Source organism: Onychostoma macrolepis, chromosome 10 (genome assembly GCF_012432095.1).
Source record: "Onychostoma macrolepis isolate SWU-2019 chromosome 10, ASM1243209v1, whole genome shotgun sequence".
Taxonomy (NCBI): domain Eukaryota; kingdom Metazoa; phylum Chordata; class Actinopteri; order Cypriniformes; family Cyprinidae; genus Onychostoma; species Onychostoma macrolepis.
The window spans coordinates 18416755-18435589 of NC_081164.1; the positions used below are offsets into that span (position 1 = coordinate 18416755).

At 39.4% G+C, this 18835-nt stretch overlaps 3 protein-coding genes across 3 annotated transcripts; 2 read left to right on the top strand and 1 right to left on the bottom strand.

Moving 5' to 3' along the window:
• Nucleotides 1–3512: 3512 nt before the first annotated feature.
• LOC131547923 (olfactory receptor 13C2-like) lies at nt 3513–9704 on the bottom strand. Its single transcript, XM_058788711.1, has 3 exons — nt 9658–9704; nt 6715–7065; nt 3513–4149 (listed from the first exon to the last, which is right to left on the bottom strand). The coding sequence occupies exons 1-3, from the start codon at nt 9702–9704 to the stop codon at nt 3567–3569; spliced, it is 981 nt and encodes a 326-aa protein (XP_058644694.1). The 3' UTR covers nt 3513–3566.
• Nucleotides 9705–9819: 115 nt separating this feature from the next.
• Nucleotides 9820–10794, top strand: LOC131548445 (olfactory receptor 10G4-like). The gene has a single exon (XM_058789710.1). It carries the CDS (start codon nt 9820–9822, stop codon nt 10792–10794), a length of 975 nt encoding a protein of 324 aa, XP_058645693.1.
• Nucleotides 10795–17521: 6727 nt separating this feature from the next.
• On the top strand, nt 17522–18502 carry LOC131548541 (olfactory receptor 6N1-like). Its single transcript, XM_058789905.1, has one exon. It carries the CDS (start codon nt 17522–17524, stop codon nt 18500–18502), a length of 981 nt encoding a protein of 326 aa, XP_058645888.1.
• Nucleotides 18503–18835: the final 333 nt, after the last annotated feature.

Consider the following 18835-nt stretch of genomic DNA (forward strand, 5'->3'; position numbering starts at 1 on the left):
GTGGAGACACTGATATGGACTGACCCAGGCCTGGGGAAGTACTACATACGACTGGACCCTGGGGCAAATCCTACCAAGGTGTAGGGAGGAGAGCTGCCAGCAGGGCCTGACAGAGGGCTCTGTCAAAAGGAAGACACGGGTTTACCGTGAGGGAAACCTTACCGTGGAAGAATATACATATGGGACTACCCGAAGGGAATCAAGCCATACGGACACCTAGCCCAGTACGGGGACCCGGGCGTGCTAGCACAAGTACTGCGCCTGGCGTCAGACTGCTCCGCCCAACCTGACTGCCGGGGGTGCTGGAGGAACTCCACCAGGTTTCGCCGTTCGGGGAACTGAACTGGAGGAGGAAAAAGGGGGAATGGCGCAGCAAGCGTGACACCGGCCAGCTCTTCCCGCCACTTACCTGTTACCCAACACACGGGAAGAAACTGGCTCAACGCGAAGATTGTAGAATCTCACGAAGGTGTTCGGTGTCGCCCAGCCCGCAGCTCTACAGATGTCTGCCAGAGAGGCGCCATGCACCAACGCCTAGGAAGAGTAGACCGGCCCAACACAAGGCACTCTTTGCTCACCGAAAATGCTTGGAGGTCCCCGACCCTCTTGATGGAAGTCAGCGCGGTCAGGAGCGCTATCTTAGCAGACAGGAACTTAAGCTCAACTGAGTTCAGCGGCTCAAAGGGACCCCTCTGAAGCCCAGCCAGGACAATAGAGAGATCCCAGGAGGGCAGCAGGGGTGGTCTAGGAGGATTTAACCTTCTAGCACCCCTCAGGAACCTAACGATGAGATCGTGCTTTCCCAGAGACCAGCCGTCCACTGCATAGCGATGTACTGCGACAGCAGCCACATACACTTTCAAGGTGGAGGGTGACGGCCTACGCTCCAACCTTCTTGCAGGAAAGAAAGCACTACTCCAATCGTGCATCTTCGGGGGTCTTCTCAGCGAGAAGAACACCAGTTCACGAACAGACTCCATTCAGCACATAGGCCTGCCTCGAAGAGGGAGCTCTAGCCTGAGTGATCGTGTTAACCACCGCTGGTGACAGATCAGCTAAGTCTGCCTCGTCCCGTCCAGGAGCCACACATGGAGGTCCCAGAGGTCTGGACGCGGGTGCCAAATGGTGCCGGGCCCCTGAGAAAGGAGGTCCTTCCTCAGAGGGATGCGCCAGGAGGGGCTGTCACGAGGAGCGTGAGTTCCGAAAGCCAGGTCCGGGTGGGCCAATAAGGCACAACCAGCAAGACCTGCTCCTCGTCCTCCCTGACCTTGCACAGTGTCTTTGCGAGAAGGCTCACTGGGGGAAACGTATACTTGTGAAGAGCCCAGCCAGCGTCCGTGCCGAGGGGCGCCTCGGTCAGGGAGTAATACAGCTGGCAGTGTGATTTTTTTTTTTCTCATTTTGTCTCTCATAGTTGAGGTATACCTATGATGAAAATGACAGGCCTCTCTCATCTTTTTAAGTGGGAGAACTTGCACAATTGGTGGCTGACTAAATACTTTTTTGCCCCACTGTACATACTGTACATACATTTGTGTAAATGATTACCTTGTTTAAAATCTTGTTTCAATCCTGAATAAATTAGTTTTTGAATGAATTGTTTGAATGAATGGCCTACTAACTCACTCAAGGATAGTCACTTGCTGACACCTAAGGCGTAACACTGAAGTCACCGAAAAATACTCACTACTACATATAGATAATTTCTCAATACCAGAAAATATAAATGTTATTAATTGAACAATACTATTTGATGAACAATGATAACCATTATACACGCATAGGAAGTTTGCACAATAGGAAATAGACAAGCAAACAATTTAGAAATTAATTTAAATAAAAATACAAAGTTATGAAGCTTAGCACTCAGCCAAAACGATTTGCCCAGTAACAAATAACAGATTCATGAAACCAAAGATTGCCTGTTAGATATACCCCACATTAATTATATCTCATGTTTAAAGGGTTACTTGACAGTGTAATTTACTTGGCAGTCAATGGGACAGTCACAACCCTCCGGGTTTTCATTCAAAATATCTTAAATTGTGTTCCGAAGACGAGCGAAGCTTTTACAGGTTTGGAACGACATGGGGGTAAGTGATTAATGACAAAATTTTCATTTTGGGGTGGAGTAACCCTTTAACCACTATACAGAGTAGGGGTGTGCCCGAAGCCGAATATCTTATTCGGAAAGGCACGGATAATGGCTTTTAAAACGAATAACGGATAACGAATAGCCTAATTCTGCCCGAATATTCAGCTGAGGCTGCAGCACGTGTTTTCTAGATTCACAGGCGAGCCAGGGGATCAGCGTGATATTTTACACAAACTTCTAAATTCATGGAATGATAAGTGTGTGAAGTGAATGAATGTAAACTTTATGGAAGAAAAGAGTGCAAATCAAACACAGCTTGCTGTTGCCTCTCCGTGCATCTCTCATAAATCAGAGCTTGGCAAGAGTAATATTACCTAAAATAATACATCATGTTCTAGTATTTGTGTAGGCCTATATTTAAAAGGCAATGATTTAAACCTTATAGGCTACAATATGATAGGCTACACGAATGAACGGAATAAGCACAGTGCGATCATCAATCAAACAGCCGCGTTGCCGTCTCTCAAAAACCAAACCAGCTCTCTGTCAAGAGTAGGCTAATAATGAACTTAGATATACAGATACATTTTCTATTAGGCCTACATGTTTGCTTCTTTATCTTTTGCTGGTTTGCGTGGCAAACGCATATTTGTTTAGTGAAGTAAAAAAAAAAAAAAAGACTTCTTTAAAGAGTCCTGCGTATAATGAAAATGTGCGCCTTGAATTAATTCAGTCGTGTTCAAATGATCACTAAATGTTTGTCATGAAATCTCTCTACTTGTATGATACATTTATTTTTAGAATTTTTATATTTTAGAAAACTGAATAGGGCAAATAGTCAAAACAAATATTTTTTCATACTTTTTTCGTTCCCTTTTTTTCATAGCCTACTTTTCCAAACCTGCAAATTACTTAAGTAAAATACTGTTTAAACTGCGCAGGAACCGGTGAGCCAAAGGAAATCATGTTGCTTTTACATAAACCTCTAAAATGACAAGGCAGTAAGAAGTGTGTGAAATAAATGAGTTTAAAATACTATGAATGAAATAAGCGTAAATAAAATAGCAGTGTTGCACTTGCCTTCCATGCATTTCCTGGAAATTACTTAAATCAATTTCCATATTTCTAAACTGCGTATAGGATCCCTTACTGTTTTAATTAGAAGATATTTAAATATGTATTAATTGGATCACGAAATGTCCCCAAGCTGAGACTTGAACTCACGTTGAAAAATGTCAGTGCAAATTTTCAAATAGGCGCTATCTTCATAAACTGCAGATTTGAGGTTTAAACAACAAAATTTTCACCTGAAAACAACAACAAAAAATCTTAAAACTACATTCTGTGAAACAACAACAGTATTTCAAAAATTATCGTGGGTTTTCTCCTCCAACATGGCCACACTCTGGGAGAAATGCTGGATGTCTAGAAAACACAGACACACGCAGTCCAAGTGCTGATACTGAAGTTTTTATTTATGAGACAGGAATATGAATTTTCGTTTAAGAAGTCTTTTCACAGAGACCATGAACTCCTCAGTCATGAATGTGTAGATTATAGGGTTAAGCATTGGAGGAAGCACAGTGGTCAGAGAAAGATTAATGATCCTTGTGTTCGTGTTAATAAAGGGCCAAAATGCATATGTAAGAGTGATGGGTACATAAAATATAGCCACTAATATTAAATGAGCAGTACATGTCTTTGTGGCTCGTTGACGGTCTTGTGGGGTTGTGATTCTAAACAATGTCACAGCTATGCATGTATATGAAAAAACAATAAAAGCTACTGGAAACCCAAGGAGAATCACCGGATACAAATTGGCTATCACAGAACTTGGGAAATTATTGTTACAGGCAGAACGATATATAGGGCCATGATCACAGTAGAAACTATTGATGCTTACAATAAGTTTACAGAAAGAAAGTCTAGTCAGGAAAACTATTGCAGTGCTCGCTAGCAACAGTCCTATTATCCATGAAGCACCAATCATGACAAACATTGATTTGTGAGTCACAATCATATGATACCTTAGTGGTAAACAAATGGCTGCTAATCTGTCAAAAGACAAAAGAGTGAGAGTCATTGACTGCTCTGTAAAAAACAAAATATTGGAAAACAATTCGGTAATGCACAATCCATACGGAACCAACTGGTTCCCAAACCAAAATGCATTCAATTGCTGAGGGATCACAGCAGTACTCTCAAAAATGTCTGTCAGTGACAAACTGAAGACAGCAATATATTTCGGAGTGTAAAGATTTCGGTCCATAATGACAACAATCATAAGACAAGAGTTTCCAAGCACAGTAATAATGTAGACAATAAAGAGAAATATATAATAGTATCTCATGTGAGGTATTCCAGAAAAACCACTGATATAGAAATAAGAAGGGATGGAAATATTCCTGTTTTCAGTGAAATCTGGATTCATGGTCGGTGCACTCACAGATCCTTTATTCATCCTGTCTGGATGGAAAAGTAGCATGTTAAAGTGTTGGGGGAAAAAAATGTTTTTTATAATGTTCATTTCCCCTACAACAAATATTGCAGTTCAAGAATCACAAATGGACACTTGGACATATCTAGACTACAGAAAATTGTCTAATGATTTTCACAATAAACAATTAAAAGTGTTTTTCTCCTTATAATTACAATTCTGTATTTGATCTCTACAAAATATCTTAATGTGCAAATCTTTGAAAGTAATTTCTTACCATTGCCTTATTAAGCTTAAAATGTTATACAACATGCAAGATTTCAAAATAATAAATGCTGTGAATAGAGTGTTATTTATTTGTCAAGAGCAGCTCAATCAGGCCCTGGGAAGTTTTTCTTCAAGCTTATCCAGGCATAACAAGGGTAAAACTCTTCCCCGACCTGGTACATACTGAACTATATATATCAGTAGAACACTGATTGTGGTACAAATGCTAGGGCTCTCTGGACATATCAGTTAACCTATCACGACACAGAACTGACACTGATGCCATTTTTAGCTACGTCAGATACAGTGACTAATCCATAGAGAGGAGAAACTGTTGTGCTGCTGCTTCATGATGACCTAATCAAAGTATTCCAAGTGTGTTAAATAAAAAATAAAAAAATGTATTTGTGCATGTTGCCTTCTAAAAGTATGGGAATTACAGATGCTTGTTGTTTCAGTGATGAGGGTGTATTTTCACTGAAGAATCTTCTGAAATGCCAATAAAGATGATGAGTTGTGCACGATTCTTCCTGAATTAGCGTACTACAGTATACATGCTAGTATGCTATTCCAAATTCACCCACTATCTCCTGACTGATCCTATCCCCTTTGTCCCCAAGAAGTTGACATTTGTAATGTCATGTCTGAAAATGTATCCTACTATTATTTTTACACAATTAAGTTATATTTCACCTTTTAAAAGTATAAACATAATAGGACTTCAAAATAAAAGTACCATATGAACAAAAAATAAACAAATCAGAACCTCAAAATCAAAGCATTAAATTAAGAAACAACTACTAATCGGTCAAGTGAGCTGCTACATCAAGGCCTAAAATTTAGAAATAAAAAATTGCCATCATGAGGTTGGAGGTGTAGGTTTTTTATAGCTTTCATGGGCCATCTTATTTTGCAGATACACAGCAATGCAGAAATACACTCTTAAAAATAAAGGTTCCAAAGGGGGTTTTCACAGTAAAGCCATTTTTGAATCGTTAAAAAGAAACGTTTGTGTAATGGAAAGGTTCTGTGGATGTTCCAAGGTTCCAAAGGTTCTTCATGGACCCATAGATGCCAATAAAGAATCTTTATTTTTAGTTTATGAGATTATCAGCATTATTGCAGTACAAATAAAGAGGAACCAGATGAACAATGGTAATATGTGCAGATGAAGCTGACATCATGATACCTGTTTTCTGGCTTTTTTTTATGTATATATAAAACTTGTAATACTGAATTTTAAAAGAATAAAATAATATATTTAAACATTAATTACTGTAAACATCACAGAATAACACACAGGAAAAAATATAATGAAATACCACAAAAGTTTTATTTATGAGATGGGAATATGAATCTTCGTTTAAGAAGTCTTTTAACAGACACCATGAACTCCTCTGTCATGAATGTGTAGATTATATGGTTAAGCATTGGAGGAAGTGCTGAAGTCAGAGAAAGATTAATGATCCTTGTGTTCGTGTTAATAAAGGGCCAAAATGCATATGTAAAAGTGATGGGTACATAAAATATAGCCACTAATATTAAATGAGCAGAACATGTCTTTGTGGCTCTTTGACGGTCTTGTGGGGTTGTGATTTTGAACAATGTCACAGCTATGCATGTATATGAGAAAATAATAAAAGCTACTGGAATCCCAAGAATGACTGCTGGGAACAAACGGGCTATCACAGAGCTTGGGAAATTATTGTTACAAGCTGAACGATATATAGGCCCATGATTACAGTAGAAACTGGTAACAGTGACAATAAATTTGCAGAAAGAAAGTCTGCTCATGAAATTTACTCCAATGATTGTTAGTAACAGTATCAGTGTCCATGAAGCACCAATTATAACAAGCATTGATCTGTGGGTCTCAATCATATGATACCTCAGTGGTAGTGAAATGGCTACTAACCTGTCAAAAGACAAAATAGTGAGAGTTAGTGACTGCATTGCGAGAAATAACAAAACAGAGAACATATTGGACATGCACAATCCATACGGGATCAACTGATTCCCTAACAAAAACGTATCCAGTAGCTGAGGGATCACAGCAGTACTCACACTAATGTCAGTCAAAGACAAATTAAAGACAGCTAAATATTTAGGAGTGTGAAGATTTCGGTCCATAATGATAACAAAAATGAGGCAAGAATTTCCAAGCACAGTAATAATGTAGACAAAAAACAGAAATATATAATAGTATCTCATGTGAGGTATTCCAGAAAAACCACTGATATAGAAATAAGACGGGATGGAAACATTTCTGTTTTCAGTCACATCTTGATTTCATTCACTGATCCTGTATTCATGCTGTCTGGATAGAAAAGCACAAATGGAGTTATATTAAACACGGCAACAACTACTACATTATAGTTAAGACTCTCAGTTAGATCCCAACCAAAAAGCCCAAACATTCCATATTCTAAAAACACATTTTATCAGGCATGCAACGGTTTAAAAAAAAACAATCTCACATTGCTAAATTAAACTCAAATTTTGTATATAATACACGAGATTTGAAGAGAATGCTACAATGCAATTAATGTACAGTATGATATACCCATAGAATCGTCAAGAGTGGCTCAATGGGGCCCTGGAAAGCTCACTTATACAAGCACACCTCCCTGTAAAAAGATCCCTGACCGGTTACATACTGAACTATATATGCCACTGATTATGAGACAGTATGAATGCCAGGCCTCTCTGGACTTGTCAACTGACCAATCATGTTACTTTCCTGTAGCTCAAATAGTAGAGCATGGCGCTAGAAACGCCAAGATCATGGGTTCGATTCCCAGGGAAAGCAAGAGCTGATAAAATGTAAAAACTGTAACTTGAATGCAATGTAAGTCTTTGGATAAAAGCGTCTGCTAAATGTAAATGTAAATGTTACTGATGGCATGATTAGCTACATCACATTAATAATCCATAGAGAGGAGAAACTGCTGTGTGTCACATAACGTGGAAGCAGGGAGAACGCAGGAGGCATAACAAAATAACAGTCTTTAATGACGAAACACAGAGATAAGCCAACATGAAGGCTTGAACATAAATCAAAGAAATATAGGGAACGTAACAAGCAGACCCGACAAACCAGAACTGAACAGACAGGAACTTAAGTACACAGGATGATTAACAAACACAGGTGCAGGGGATAAATCAACTAACTAAACAAGAACAGGAACAACCAAATAAGGGCATAATGAAACACGGGGAAAAACTCAAACGTGGAACACATGGACAGAAAACACAACACAAGCCTGACACTGTGTCACTGCTTCATGATGGCCAATCCTCTAAATCTTTTAGATAATCTCAGTATCTAATAAGATACTCCATTTTGAAAACCTAGAGAGGTTGTAAAACCCAGACACTGTGAAGGATGGCCTTCGCTCTCAAAAAGTTTGATAATTACAGTTACATGTTTTACATGAACTCAGGTTTTCTGACTTTTTAGTAAATTATAGCTATTGTAGTAAATTATACTGTGTTCTGTGGCTAGTGTATGTGTAAAGCGTAACATTGTATAATTTATTACCTATGACAGTCATCAGCATCAGTTTCTGTATTACAAAGTATGATGATTTATTTAGCTAAAGCATAGTCTGCCCTCAAATGTGTGTGTGGAGGATGTGTAGTAATCAACAAGTGTTGCATCATCTAATTTTGAGGCATCTGTTCCAAAGGATAATGAGTAACATGTTAATTACCCTGCTAATAGCACTGTGTTTACTCAGGTAAACCTGTGGAGAGGTTCATATAGAGCCTGAGAGATTTCAGTCTGGTGTCTCAAAGCTCATTAGTGTGAGGCAACAGGGGGAAAAAACAAGTGGAGTGTGACTTGCAATGTACCCACAAGAAAACAGACACAGAGGTGACAGAGGTCACATGGAACTTAACAGAAAAAAATAACAGAAAACAAAAATAATTCTTGGTCTTGGTCACTGTCCTGCAGAGGTCATTTAAAATTTCACTACACTACTGAAATAATTTCCTCAAGGTAAGAAGTACCCAAGTCCATCTACAGTTGGTGAATTATAATGGGGATACTAAAACAGTTTCATTTTACAGAAACATGTGCTAATTTTCCTTGTAAACTAATATCATCAGCATGTTGTCAGTCTATATGGGGTAAGTTGTCACAATGAAACCTGCCATTAAATAACCTATTTTATGTTTTTCAGCTAAAGTAAAATATTTTATATTTGAAATAGTTTGAAAACATGATTGGTTGAAATGGTTTACATATCACAAAACAGGTAACATATTAACAAATTTAAAATGTAATTTTTACATAAAATAAAGGTGACAACATCCTCCCTACCCAGACACTTTTTGAAAAAATTATCACTTTTCTACAAAAAACATGCATTATATTAAAAAATTACTTTTTTTTTGTTTGTTTCTTTGTTTGTTTGTTTTAACTACCCTGTAGTTACTTAGATTATAGCCCCTTGTGTGACAAACTACTCCATCTCCTATTCATGTCTATTTAATTGTAGATATTTTCTTTTGTGTGTGTGTGTGTGTGATATTAAAAAAAATATTTGGAGAGACATTCTGCTTTGATGAAATCCTAAGTTTACTTAATCACGGCTGCTAGGAAACCATGACGTATCTGTCATATATTAAAATATAAAAGGCAGGTTTTCAGTCATATGTTTTTGATGAAAGGAACATCTCAGACAGATTATTTTATGCTATTTTAAAGTACTCTGATTGGAATTTAAAAACTAAAGAAGAAAAGGACAAGAAATTATATTACACAATATCTTCTTTTTTATTCTTAAGAATGCATGAAACTCTTTTTGTATTTCTGTTAAAACTATATTTCAACTTTCAGACTTTTCATCACCTTGCAGTTACAGACGCTGTTTGCATCTTTCTGCCATTTTCCTTCATAGGAGCTTTTTTTCTGTGCATATATGATTACATTGAGGCTCTAATTGATTTCATCTTTTTATCTGTACTAACTGTATTTTAGAATATTTGTATATTGTGAAGTGGCTGATTGAAAATGGCGAATGAAAATTACACTTTACACAGCTTTATAATCACTGGATTTGATCACCTGCAGAACCAAAAGCTCCTCGGATTCCTCATCTTAATAACCTACATGCTCATATTGCTTGGGAACGGCACAAATTTGTGTATTATCTTGACTGACAGACATTTACACAAACCAATGTATATATTAATCTGTAATCTAGCTGTTATTGACATAATGTTCTCTTCTAGCTGTAGCACAACCATGATCTCAGTTTTGCTGGCTGAGATTAAAACTATTTCATACTATTCGTGTATCTCCAGTATGTACTTCTATCATCTTGGGGATGTCACAATATGCATGGCTCTGACATTAATGGCAATGGACCGACTTGTTGCAATAATGCTTCCATTAAGATACCACAGCATTGTAACAAATTCACGAACATGTCTGCTTATTTTTCTGTCCTGGCTCTTTGGTTTTGCTTTTGTTAGTTATATGGCATCATTGGTAGACAGTGTTCCATACTGTCGTCAGCCTGTCATCAGATACGTGTTCTGTGATCATCCTTCCCTCATCAGAGCTGCTTGTGTTGATCCTGAACCATATTTTTTCATACCTGTAATGATAAGTCTGTGGCTACTGTGTGGACAGTTTCCTTTTATTCTGTGTACCTATGCTGTCCTGGCTTACAGTGTGACTAAACTCTCCAACAACTCAAGCAAAAAGCAAATGATCAGCACCTGCTCCAGTCACCTCATTGTCTTGTTTAGTTATTATGCGCCAAAGCTTGTCTCTATTTTACTAACTCGAATAGGAGTTGTGCTAAATTTGACAGAGCGAAATGCAATTTTGATTATAGCCTCTCTAATTCCTCCCTTAATAAACCCCACTGTTTATTGCACCAGAACTAAAGAGATCAGGAAACGATTAGCACATGTATTTTTGAGCAAGAAAATAGTACCACATCATTTAAAGTTAATTTCAATAGCTTTATTGTCTTAATTCTGATTGTGATGGTGTTGCTTGTTTTGATCATGTTTGTGATGCTCCTGCTCATATTAGAAACTACAAGCCAAAGCATAGACATGCTAATGTTTAAATGTTTTTTTTTGTGTGTGTGTGTGTGTTTTTTTTCAAATTAAGCAAAAGAAAATGGGGAAAATAGTTGGAGCTCTGCTTGTTTTTATATTGACAGAATTGGCAGACATTTGAAATGTTAAACAAAAAGACTTTCTATGCATTGACAAATAGCCTACCTGTGAAATAAAACTTTGAAGATGTATTGTGTATTTAATCTTTGTATGTGAAACTTACTTACTTACATACTGTTTATGTTAAGCATACATAACATTAATCATAATAAACATAAAATTAAGTCTGTTGTCCCTCAGGCTCAACAATAATATCAGTTACTGATTCTATTAAAACATTTGTGCACTGAGATGTAAAGCACGTCTGTAATGGAGCTGACAATACGAGAGGCGTGCGGATCCATTTGCAAGGCTTTATTAGACTGAGACATGGTCATAACAGGCATGGTTCAAACAGTGGTAAACAGGTATATTGAGGACAAGACAGATGAGTACTCAAGTAAACAGGTGTGGTCTTCGAGAATCAAACAATATCCAGAGGGCTTGACAAGAGGGCTAATTCGATAACGTGAGCAATAATCCAGGCGAGGTGCAAACAGAGTCCAAAACAGCAGGCAAAGGGTTAATCCAAGATACAGACAACAAGGCAATACGAATAAACTAGACTAAGACTAAGACTGGAACGAAGACTGGAAATTAGAATGACTCCGCAAAGCAGCTACCACTAGGAGAGTGAAACGCAGAACAATACAGGAGACTAAACACAAAACAAACACGGAAAGGCTTGGCAAGTAGCCAACACTAGGAGAGTGCTAAACGCTAGACAATACTCGGCAACTAAATCAGGATCTGAGTGTGTTTTATGTATTGTGTGAAATAGCTCTTAGGTGAGCGTGTGACTGGTGACAGCTGTGTGATCAGTGAGGACCCTTGTGTAAGGTGAAAGCATTGTGGCTCTGTCCCAGTCAGTTATGGAAAGCAACTGAAAATTTTTAGCTTGCTAAGCTACAATATATTCTACAGAACTACATGGAAATTATTTTGGAATTTAAATGTTCAAAGCTTCTGATGACATTTGCTTCCAGTTATATTATTACCAGTACAAAAACATTATGTTACAGTCAGGGCCGGACACAAGGGTAAGTGATAAATATAAGTGATTTTATTGAACAGGTTGGTGCAAGTGAGAGGTGAGCAGGAGATTCTGAGGTGAGTAGGCAATCTTGAGATTGTTTCCAGGCGTATGAGGATGATAGTAACCGAGTTTTCTTTACAGTGTTGTCGGGGTGACGAGACGAGGGGATCCACCACGACAAACACACTCTGACGACGGACGATCTGGAAGGAGAGTATAACACAAGATGGTAGAGACAGCAGGTAAGGTACACAAGGTAAGTATTTGCAATAGAAGGATATCTCTAGGAGTTTGGTTCTTGAGGCAGGAGTCCACGTTGCAATTAACGAGATCGGACGCGGTAGTGTTTGCTGTGAGGGTTTAAGTACTTGTGTTGATGATGGCTGTGATCGGGTGCAGGTGCGCGTGATTAGTATTCTGGTGACATGGAACGCTGTGATTGGTGAAGTGTAGGGCCTGACTGATCCGTGACAGTATCCCCCCCCCCCCTCCACAGCCCGCTCCTGAGGGCCGCCCTCGGCGTCGTGGTGGTCTGCCCCGGCCATGGGGTGCTGGGCGATCGGGGTGTGTTGAATGGAACTCTTCGAGCAGTGTTGGATCCAAGATGTCGTCTCTGGGTACCCAAGAGCGTTCTTCAGGGCCGTAGCCCTCCCAGTCCACTAGGTACTCAAGTTTTCCACCACGACGCCGGGACTCCAGAATCTCCTTGACCCGATAGACAGCTCCTTCATCCATAATGAGCGGGAGAGGGGGTTCCTCATCTTGGTCAGGCCCTGTGGAGACAGGAGGAGAGAAGGGTTTGAGTAATGATACGTGGAATGTTGGGTGAATCTTATATTGTGGGGGTAGTTGTAGTTTATAGGTGACCGGGTTTATGCGTTCCAGGATGGTGAAAGGGCCAACGAATCTGGGACTAAGTTTCCTGCTAGGCAGGTGCAGTCTGATGTCCCTGGTTGACAGCCAAACCTTTTGCCCTGGTTGGTAATCGGGGTTGGTCGATCTTCGGACGTCGGCTGTCATTCGCTGTCTGCGCACTGCCTGCTGGAGCTGATGGTGTGCTGCGTCCCAGACTCTCTCGCTCTCTCGGAACCAGTAGTCGATGGCGGGGACGTCGAATGGTTCACCTGACCAGGGAAACAGGGGAGGCTGGAAACAGAGTACGCACTGGAAGGGAGTGAGTCCAGTCGAGTTTTGCCGTAACGAATTCTGGGCGTACTCGGCCCAGCCTAGAAACTGGCTCCAAGAGTTCTGGCGGCTATGGCAGAAGGTTCTCAGGAAGCGTCCCACTTCCTGGATCTTGCGCTCGGTCTGCCCGTTTGACTGTGGGTGGTATCCGGAGGAGAGGCTTACGGTCACACCTAGGAGGGAGAAGAATGCCTTCCAGACTCAAGAAATGAATTGGGGTCCTCGGTCTGATACGATGTCCTCCGGGAGGCCATAATAGCGGAATACATGGTTGAATAATAACTTCGGCGGTTTGGAGTGCCGTGGGAAGGCCAATGAGGGGAATGAGTCGGCAAAACTTGGAAAATCGATCAATGATGACAAAGATACAGGTATTTCCATCCAATGCAGGTAGGTCTGTGATGAAGTCAACTCCTAGGTGTGACCAAAGGTATCTGCACAGGTATGCGATGGGATGGTTGTGATAAGTTGGGGAAGCAGTGAGGGAAGCAATTCTCACCCCACTTTAGGACCTCTCCCGTCCTCCAGGACAGATGGGGATCGTGCTGCACCAGCCACGGGCGACCTAAGATGATGTCCACAGTCGAACCCTCCAGAACCAACAAGTGAAGCTCCTCTTGATGTAGTTGCCCAATTTGTAGTTGTACAGGTCCAGTACAGAGGCGGACGGAACGTCGTGTTAGAGGAGTACCAGTTATGGATTGGACCTCATATGCGTTCGGCGTGGTCGAGGTAGGGAGTCGGAGCTGCTGGAGGAGGTCCCCTGAGATGAAGTTCCCCGCGTAACCAGAGTCGAGAAGGACGGTAACTGAAAGGACACAGGAGCGAGCAGTAAGCAGAGCACGGGTGGACAGAGGCTTGAGCTTATTGAATGGAGGAAGTACGGAACTCACCAAGGCTCGACGAGGGCGAAGGGGACACTCCAGGATCCGATGACCATTGTCACCACAGTACAGGCATAATCCCTGGTTGATTCTTCTTTGGCGTTCTTGTAAGGATAGACGTGTAGAGTCTGTTTGCATTGGTTCTGGAGGGTCATTCGTCTCTGGTCGGCGTGGAGGAGGAGTGGCGATGGCTGTGTATGGATCAATGGAGCAGGATTGGATACGGTTGGAACATCGGATGGCTAGTTGGATGAATTTTTCCAAAAACAAACGTGTCATCATATGCACTCAGATGGAGACGTAAGCGAGGATTGAGCCAGAGAAGGGCGCTGGTCGGGCCATGGGACTGGCGAATACGATCGGTGAAGGAGTGCTAGTAGTGGTGTGAGAGGGTTGTGATGGTGATGGTGGAGCTGGTAGTGCCGTTGGTGTGGGCGATTGTAGTAGAACCGTCTTTATAGAATCCACCAGCTCTTGAAACGGATCCGGAGTGCTCATCCTGTTCGTGTCGGTAAACGGTCCGATCTTCTGTTACAGTCAGGGCCGGACACAAGGGTAAGTGATAAATATAAGTGATTTTATTGAACAGGTTGGTGCAAGTGAGAGGTGAGCAGGAGATCCTGAGGTGAGTAGGCAATCTTGAGATTGTTTCCAGGCATATGAGGATGATAGTAACTGAGTTTAGTGTTTAGGTGGTGGTAGTGTTTACTGTGAGGGTTTAAGTACTTGTGTTGATGATGGCTGTGTTCGGGTGCAGGTGCACATGATTAGTATTCTGGTGACATGGAACGCTGTGATTGGTGAAGTGTAGGGCCTGACTGATCCGTGACAGTACCCTCCACAGACTGATGACTGATCCGTGACACATTCTGTTATGCTGCTTTTTATTGCAATGGTATTTTGCTCATATTCTTTTATTATCATAATCATAAACTCACTGGTTTGTAGTGCAAATAGTTGTACTGTTTACTGCTCGTTGTTATTCTTCTTGTTATTTACTTATTGTGGCTAATGAATCACAAGTCTCGCACATGCAATGAAAATAGCTTACTTCCACATTGCAAAATATGGAGGACATATAGGGCTATATGTGAGAAATATCACACAAGTAGCCATGCGATATTGCTCTATGCCAACACAGCTGTGATTCGGCTGCAGGCACAAGGCCATAATGCCGTAGGTAATCACAGCCATTCTGATATAAAGCTTTATTTGATTCCCAGTCAGGGAACACATGCTTGTGGCAGACCAGCTCTGATTGGTCTGTCGTAATGCGCTTGCAACTTCTGCAGCATCTTGCGTATGAAAATATAAAGCGTCTCACACTTACAGCGTTCTAAAAGCATAGCACTCAAGTTAAAAGAACTTCAACATTTCAAAAACATGTTTCAAGTTTGCATTTTTTCCTCATTCCACTGTCTGCATCTTACGTTATTAAAGGCAAAAGCAATCAACTTTATTGTGATCAGGATTCCAATGAGGTACAAACATTTTTGCTTATTTTTCTAACCTGACTCGCTGGTCTTTCTGCATTAGGCAAAAAATTGTACCTAATCATTAAAAGCCAGGTTCAATAGATTGAACATGATAGATTTATGATATTAAATCTTAGATTGTGATGTTTTTACTGCATGTGTTTCATGATGCTCTTGCTCATGTTAGAGACAATGTCAAAGCAGATATTTTGTTTTTAAAACAAAGAATACTCATTTGGGTTTTTTTAATCGTAGGATTAGTATAATTTTTTTAGGAAAGGTGAAACAGATAATATTTGTAGATGCAATGTGTATTTCTGCTGTGTATGAATAATATTAATAAAGCAAATCAACATAAAAAACCATCTGCTGACCCCCATTCCCAGCAGTTACTGATTCTATTAAAACATTTGTGTAATGGGATCTCAAACACTACAGGGAACATTATCAGCTCAGCTATTAACTGAACATTAAGAAGGCCCTTGTGTATATTAATAAGCTGGTCATTATGACATACATAATTCACCTTTGTTGTTAAGCGTAGTTCTACACACTTTTGATTATAAACGCAGCACTTTGTTCTTAGTGTGTTTATTCATGACTACAGGGATCGCGGTCCCTTTAAATTGCGTGATGACGTGGGACGCGGTTCAGCGCCATTGGTCTTCCTGTGTTTACCTGCTAAATAAATGACACACGCATTCGTGTGCTCAAAGTGAGAAGTTGTCACTTGCGAATTATTGCAATTTCCACACAGGTTCAATAGATTGAACATGATAGATTTATGATATTAAATCTTAGATTGTGATGTTTTTACTGCATGTATTTTATGATGCTCTTGCTCATGTTAGAGACAATGCCAAAGCAGACATTTTGTTTTTAAAACAAAGAATACTCATATTTGTTTTTTTTAATCATAGGATTAGTATACATTTTTAATGAAAGGTGAAACAGATAATATTTGTAGATGCAATGTGTATTTCTGCTGTGTATGAATAATATTAATAAAGCAAATCAACATAAAATACCATCTGTTGACCCCCATTCCCAGCAGTTACTGATTCTATTAAAACATTTGTGTAATGGGATCTCAAACACTACAGGGAACATTATCGGCTCAGCTATTAACTGAACATTAAGAAGGCCCTTGTGTATATTAATAAGCTGGTCTATACATTATGGTTTACAGTGAAGTCTCTTTAATTAGCAATCTCATTGACTAGAATCTAATGGTTTCAGGTCCAATATTACAAATTGGTTAAAATTTAACAATTATTTAACATACCTAATTTGATTTTTGAAGAGGTTAAGATGATGCATTACACTAAAGAAAAGTGTTTTACACAGAGAATGAGACAAGAGATTTATAGCCCCTTTATCCTTATGTGACAAACTACCCCTATCTCCCAATCATGTCTAATTAAATAATAGATTAATGCATTGTAACATTGTCAGATATTTTTCTGTGAGATGTTTGTTTTTGTTTAACCATATATTATACTTGAGAGACTTTCTATGTTGATGAAGTCCTAAGTTTACTCAATCATGGCTGCTAGGAAACCATGATGTATGTCACATAGTAAAATATAAATGGCAGGATTTCAGTCATATGTTTATCTGGATGGGAGGAACATCTCAGAGAGTTCATGCTTTTTAAAGTATTCTGACTGGAATTAAGAAGAAAAGAAAAAAAGGACAAATTATATTACATAACATTTTTTTTAATTCTTAAAAATGCATGAAACCCTTTTTTTATTTCTGATAAAACTATATTTCAACTTTCAGAGTTTTCATCACCTTGCAGTTACAGACGCTGTCTGCATCTTTCTGCCATTTTCCTTCATAGGAGCTTTTTTTCTATGCGTATATGAGTACATTGAGGCTCTAATTGACTTCATATTAACATCTGTACTAACTGTATTTTAAAATAGTTGTATATAAGGAAGAGGCTGTTTGAAAATGGCAAATGAAAATTTCACTGTGAAAAATGTAGATGGCTTTATAATCACTGGATTTGATCACCTGCAGAACCAAAAGCTCCTTGGATTCCTCATCTTAATAACCTACATGCTCATATTGCTCGGGAACGGCATCAATCTGTGTATCATCTCGACTAACAGACATTTACACAAGCCAATGTACATATTAATCTGTAATCTAGCTGTTGTTGACATAATGTTCTCCTCTACCTGCAGCACAACCATGATCTCAGTGCTGCTGGCTGAGATTAAAACTGTTTCATACTATTCGTGTATCTCAAGGACATACTTCTATCATCTTGGTGATTTCACAGAGTGCATGGCTCTGACATTAATGGCAATAGACCGACTTATTGCAATCAGGCTTCCTTTGAGATACCACAGCATTGTAACAAATTCACGAACCTTTCTGCTCATTTCTCTGACCTGGCTCGCTGGTTTTGCTGTTATAGGTTATGTGATATCAGTAGTAGACAGTGTTCCATATTGTCAACCTGTCATCAGATATGTGTTTTGTGAATATGCTTCCATGATCAGAGCTGCTTGTGTTAATCCTGAACCATATTTTTTCATACCTGTTATGATAAGTCTTTGGCCAATGTGTGGACAGTTTCCTTTTATTATGTGTACCTATGCTGTCCTGGCTTACAGTGTGACTAAACTCTCCAACAACTCAAGCAAAAAGCAAATGATCAGCACCTGCTCCAGTCACCTCATTGTTCTGCTCAGTTTTTATGCACCCAAGCTGGTCTCTGGAATACTAACTCGAATAGGAGTTGTGCTAAATTTGACAGAGCGAAATGCAATTTTGATTGTAGCCTCTCTAATTCCTCCCTTAATAAACCCTGCTGTTTACTGCACCAGAACTAAAGAGATCAGGACACGATTAGCAGATGTATTTTTGCGCAAAAAAATAGTACCAAATAATCTGAAGTCAATTTCAATGGCTGTATCATCTTAATTTTGATTGTGTTGATTGTTTTGATAATGTGTTTTTCAGTGCTTTTGCTCATGTTAGAAACTATAAGCCAAACGCATAGACATGCTAATGTTGAATTGTTTGTTTTCAAATTAAGTAAAAGAAAATAGGGAAAATATTTGGAGCTCTGCTTATTTTTAAAATGACAGTATTGGCAGAAATTTGAAATGCTGAACAAAAAGATTTTCCATTCATTGGAAAACAGCCTACGTATTAAACAGTGCTGTTTGTAGATTTATTGTGTATTTAATCTTTGTAATGTGAAGCTTGAACAATGCTGTATATGTGAAGCATGAATAATATTAATAATCATAA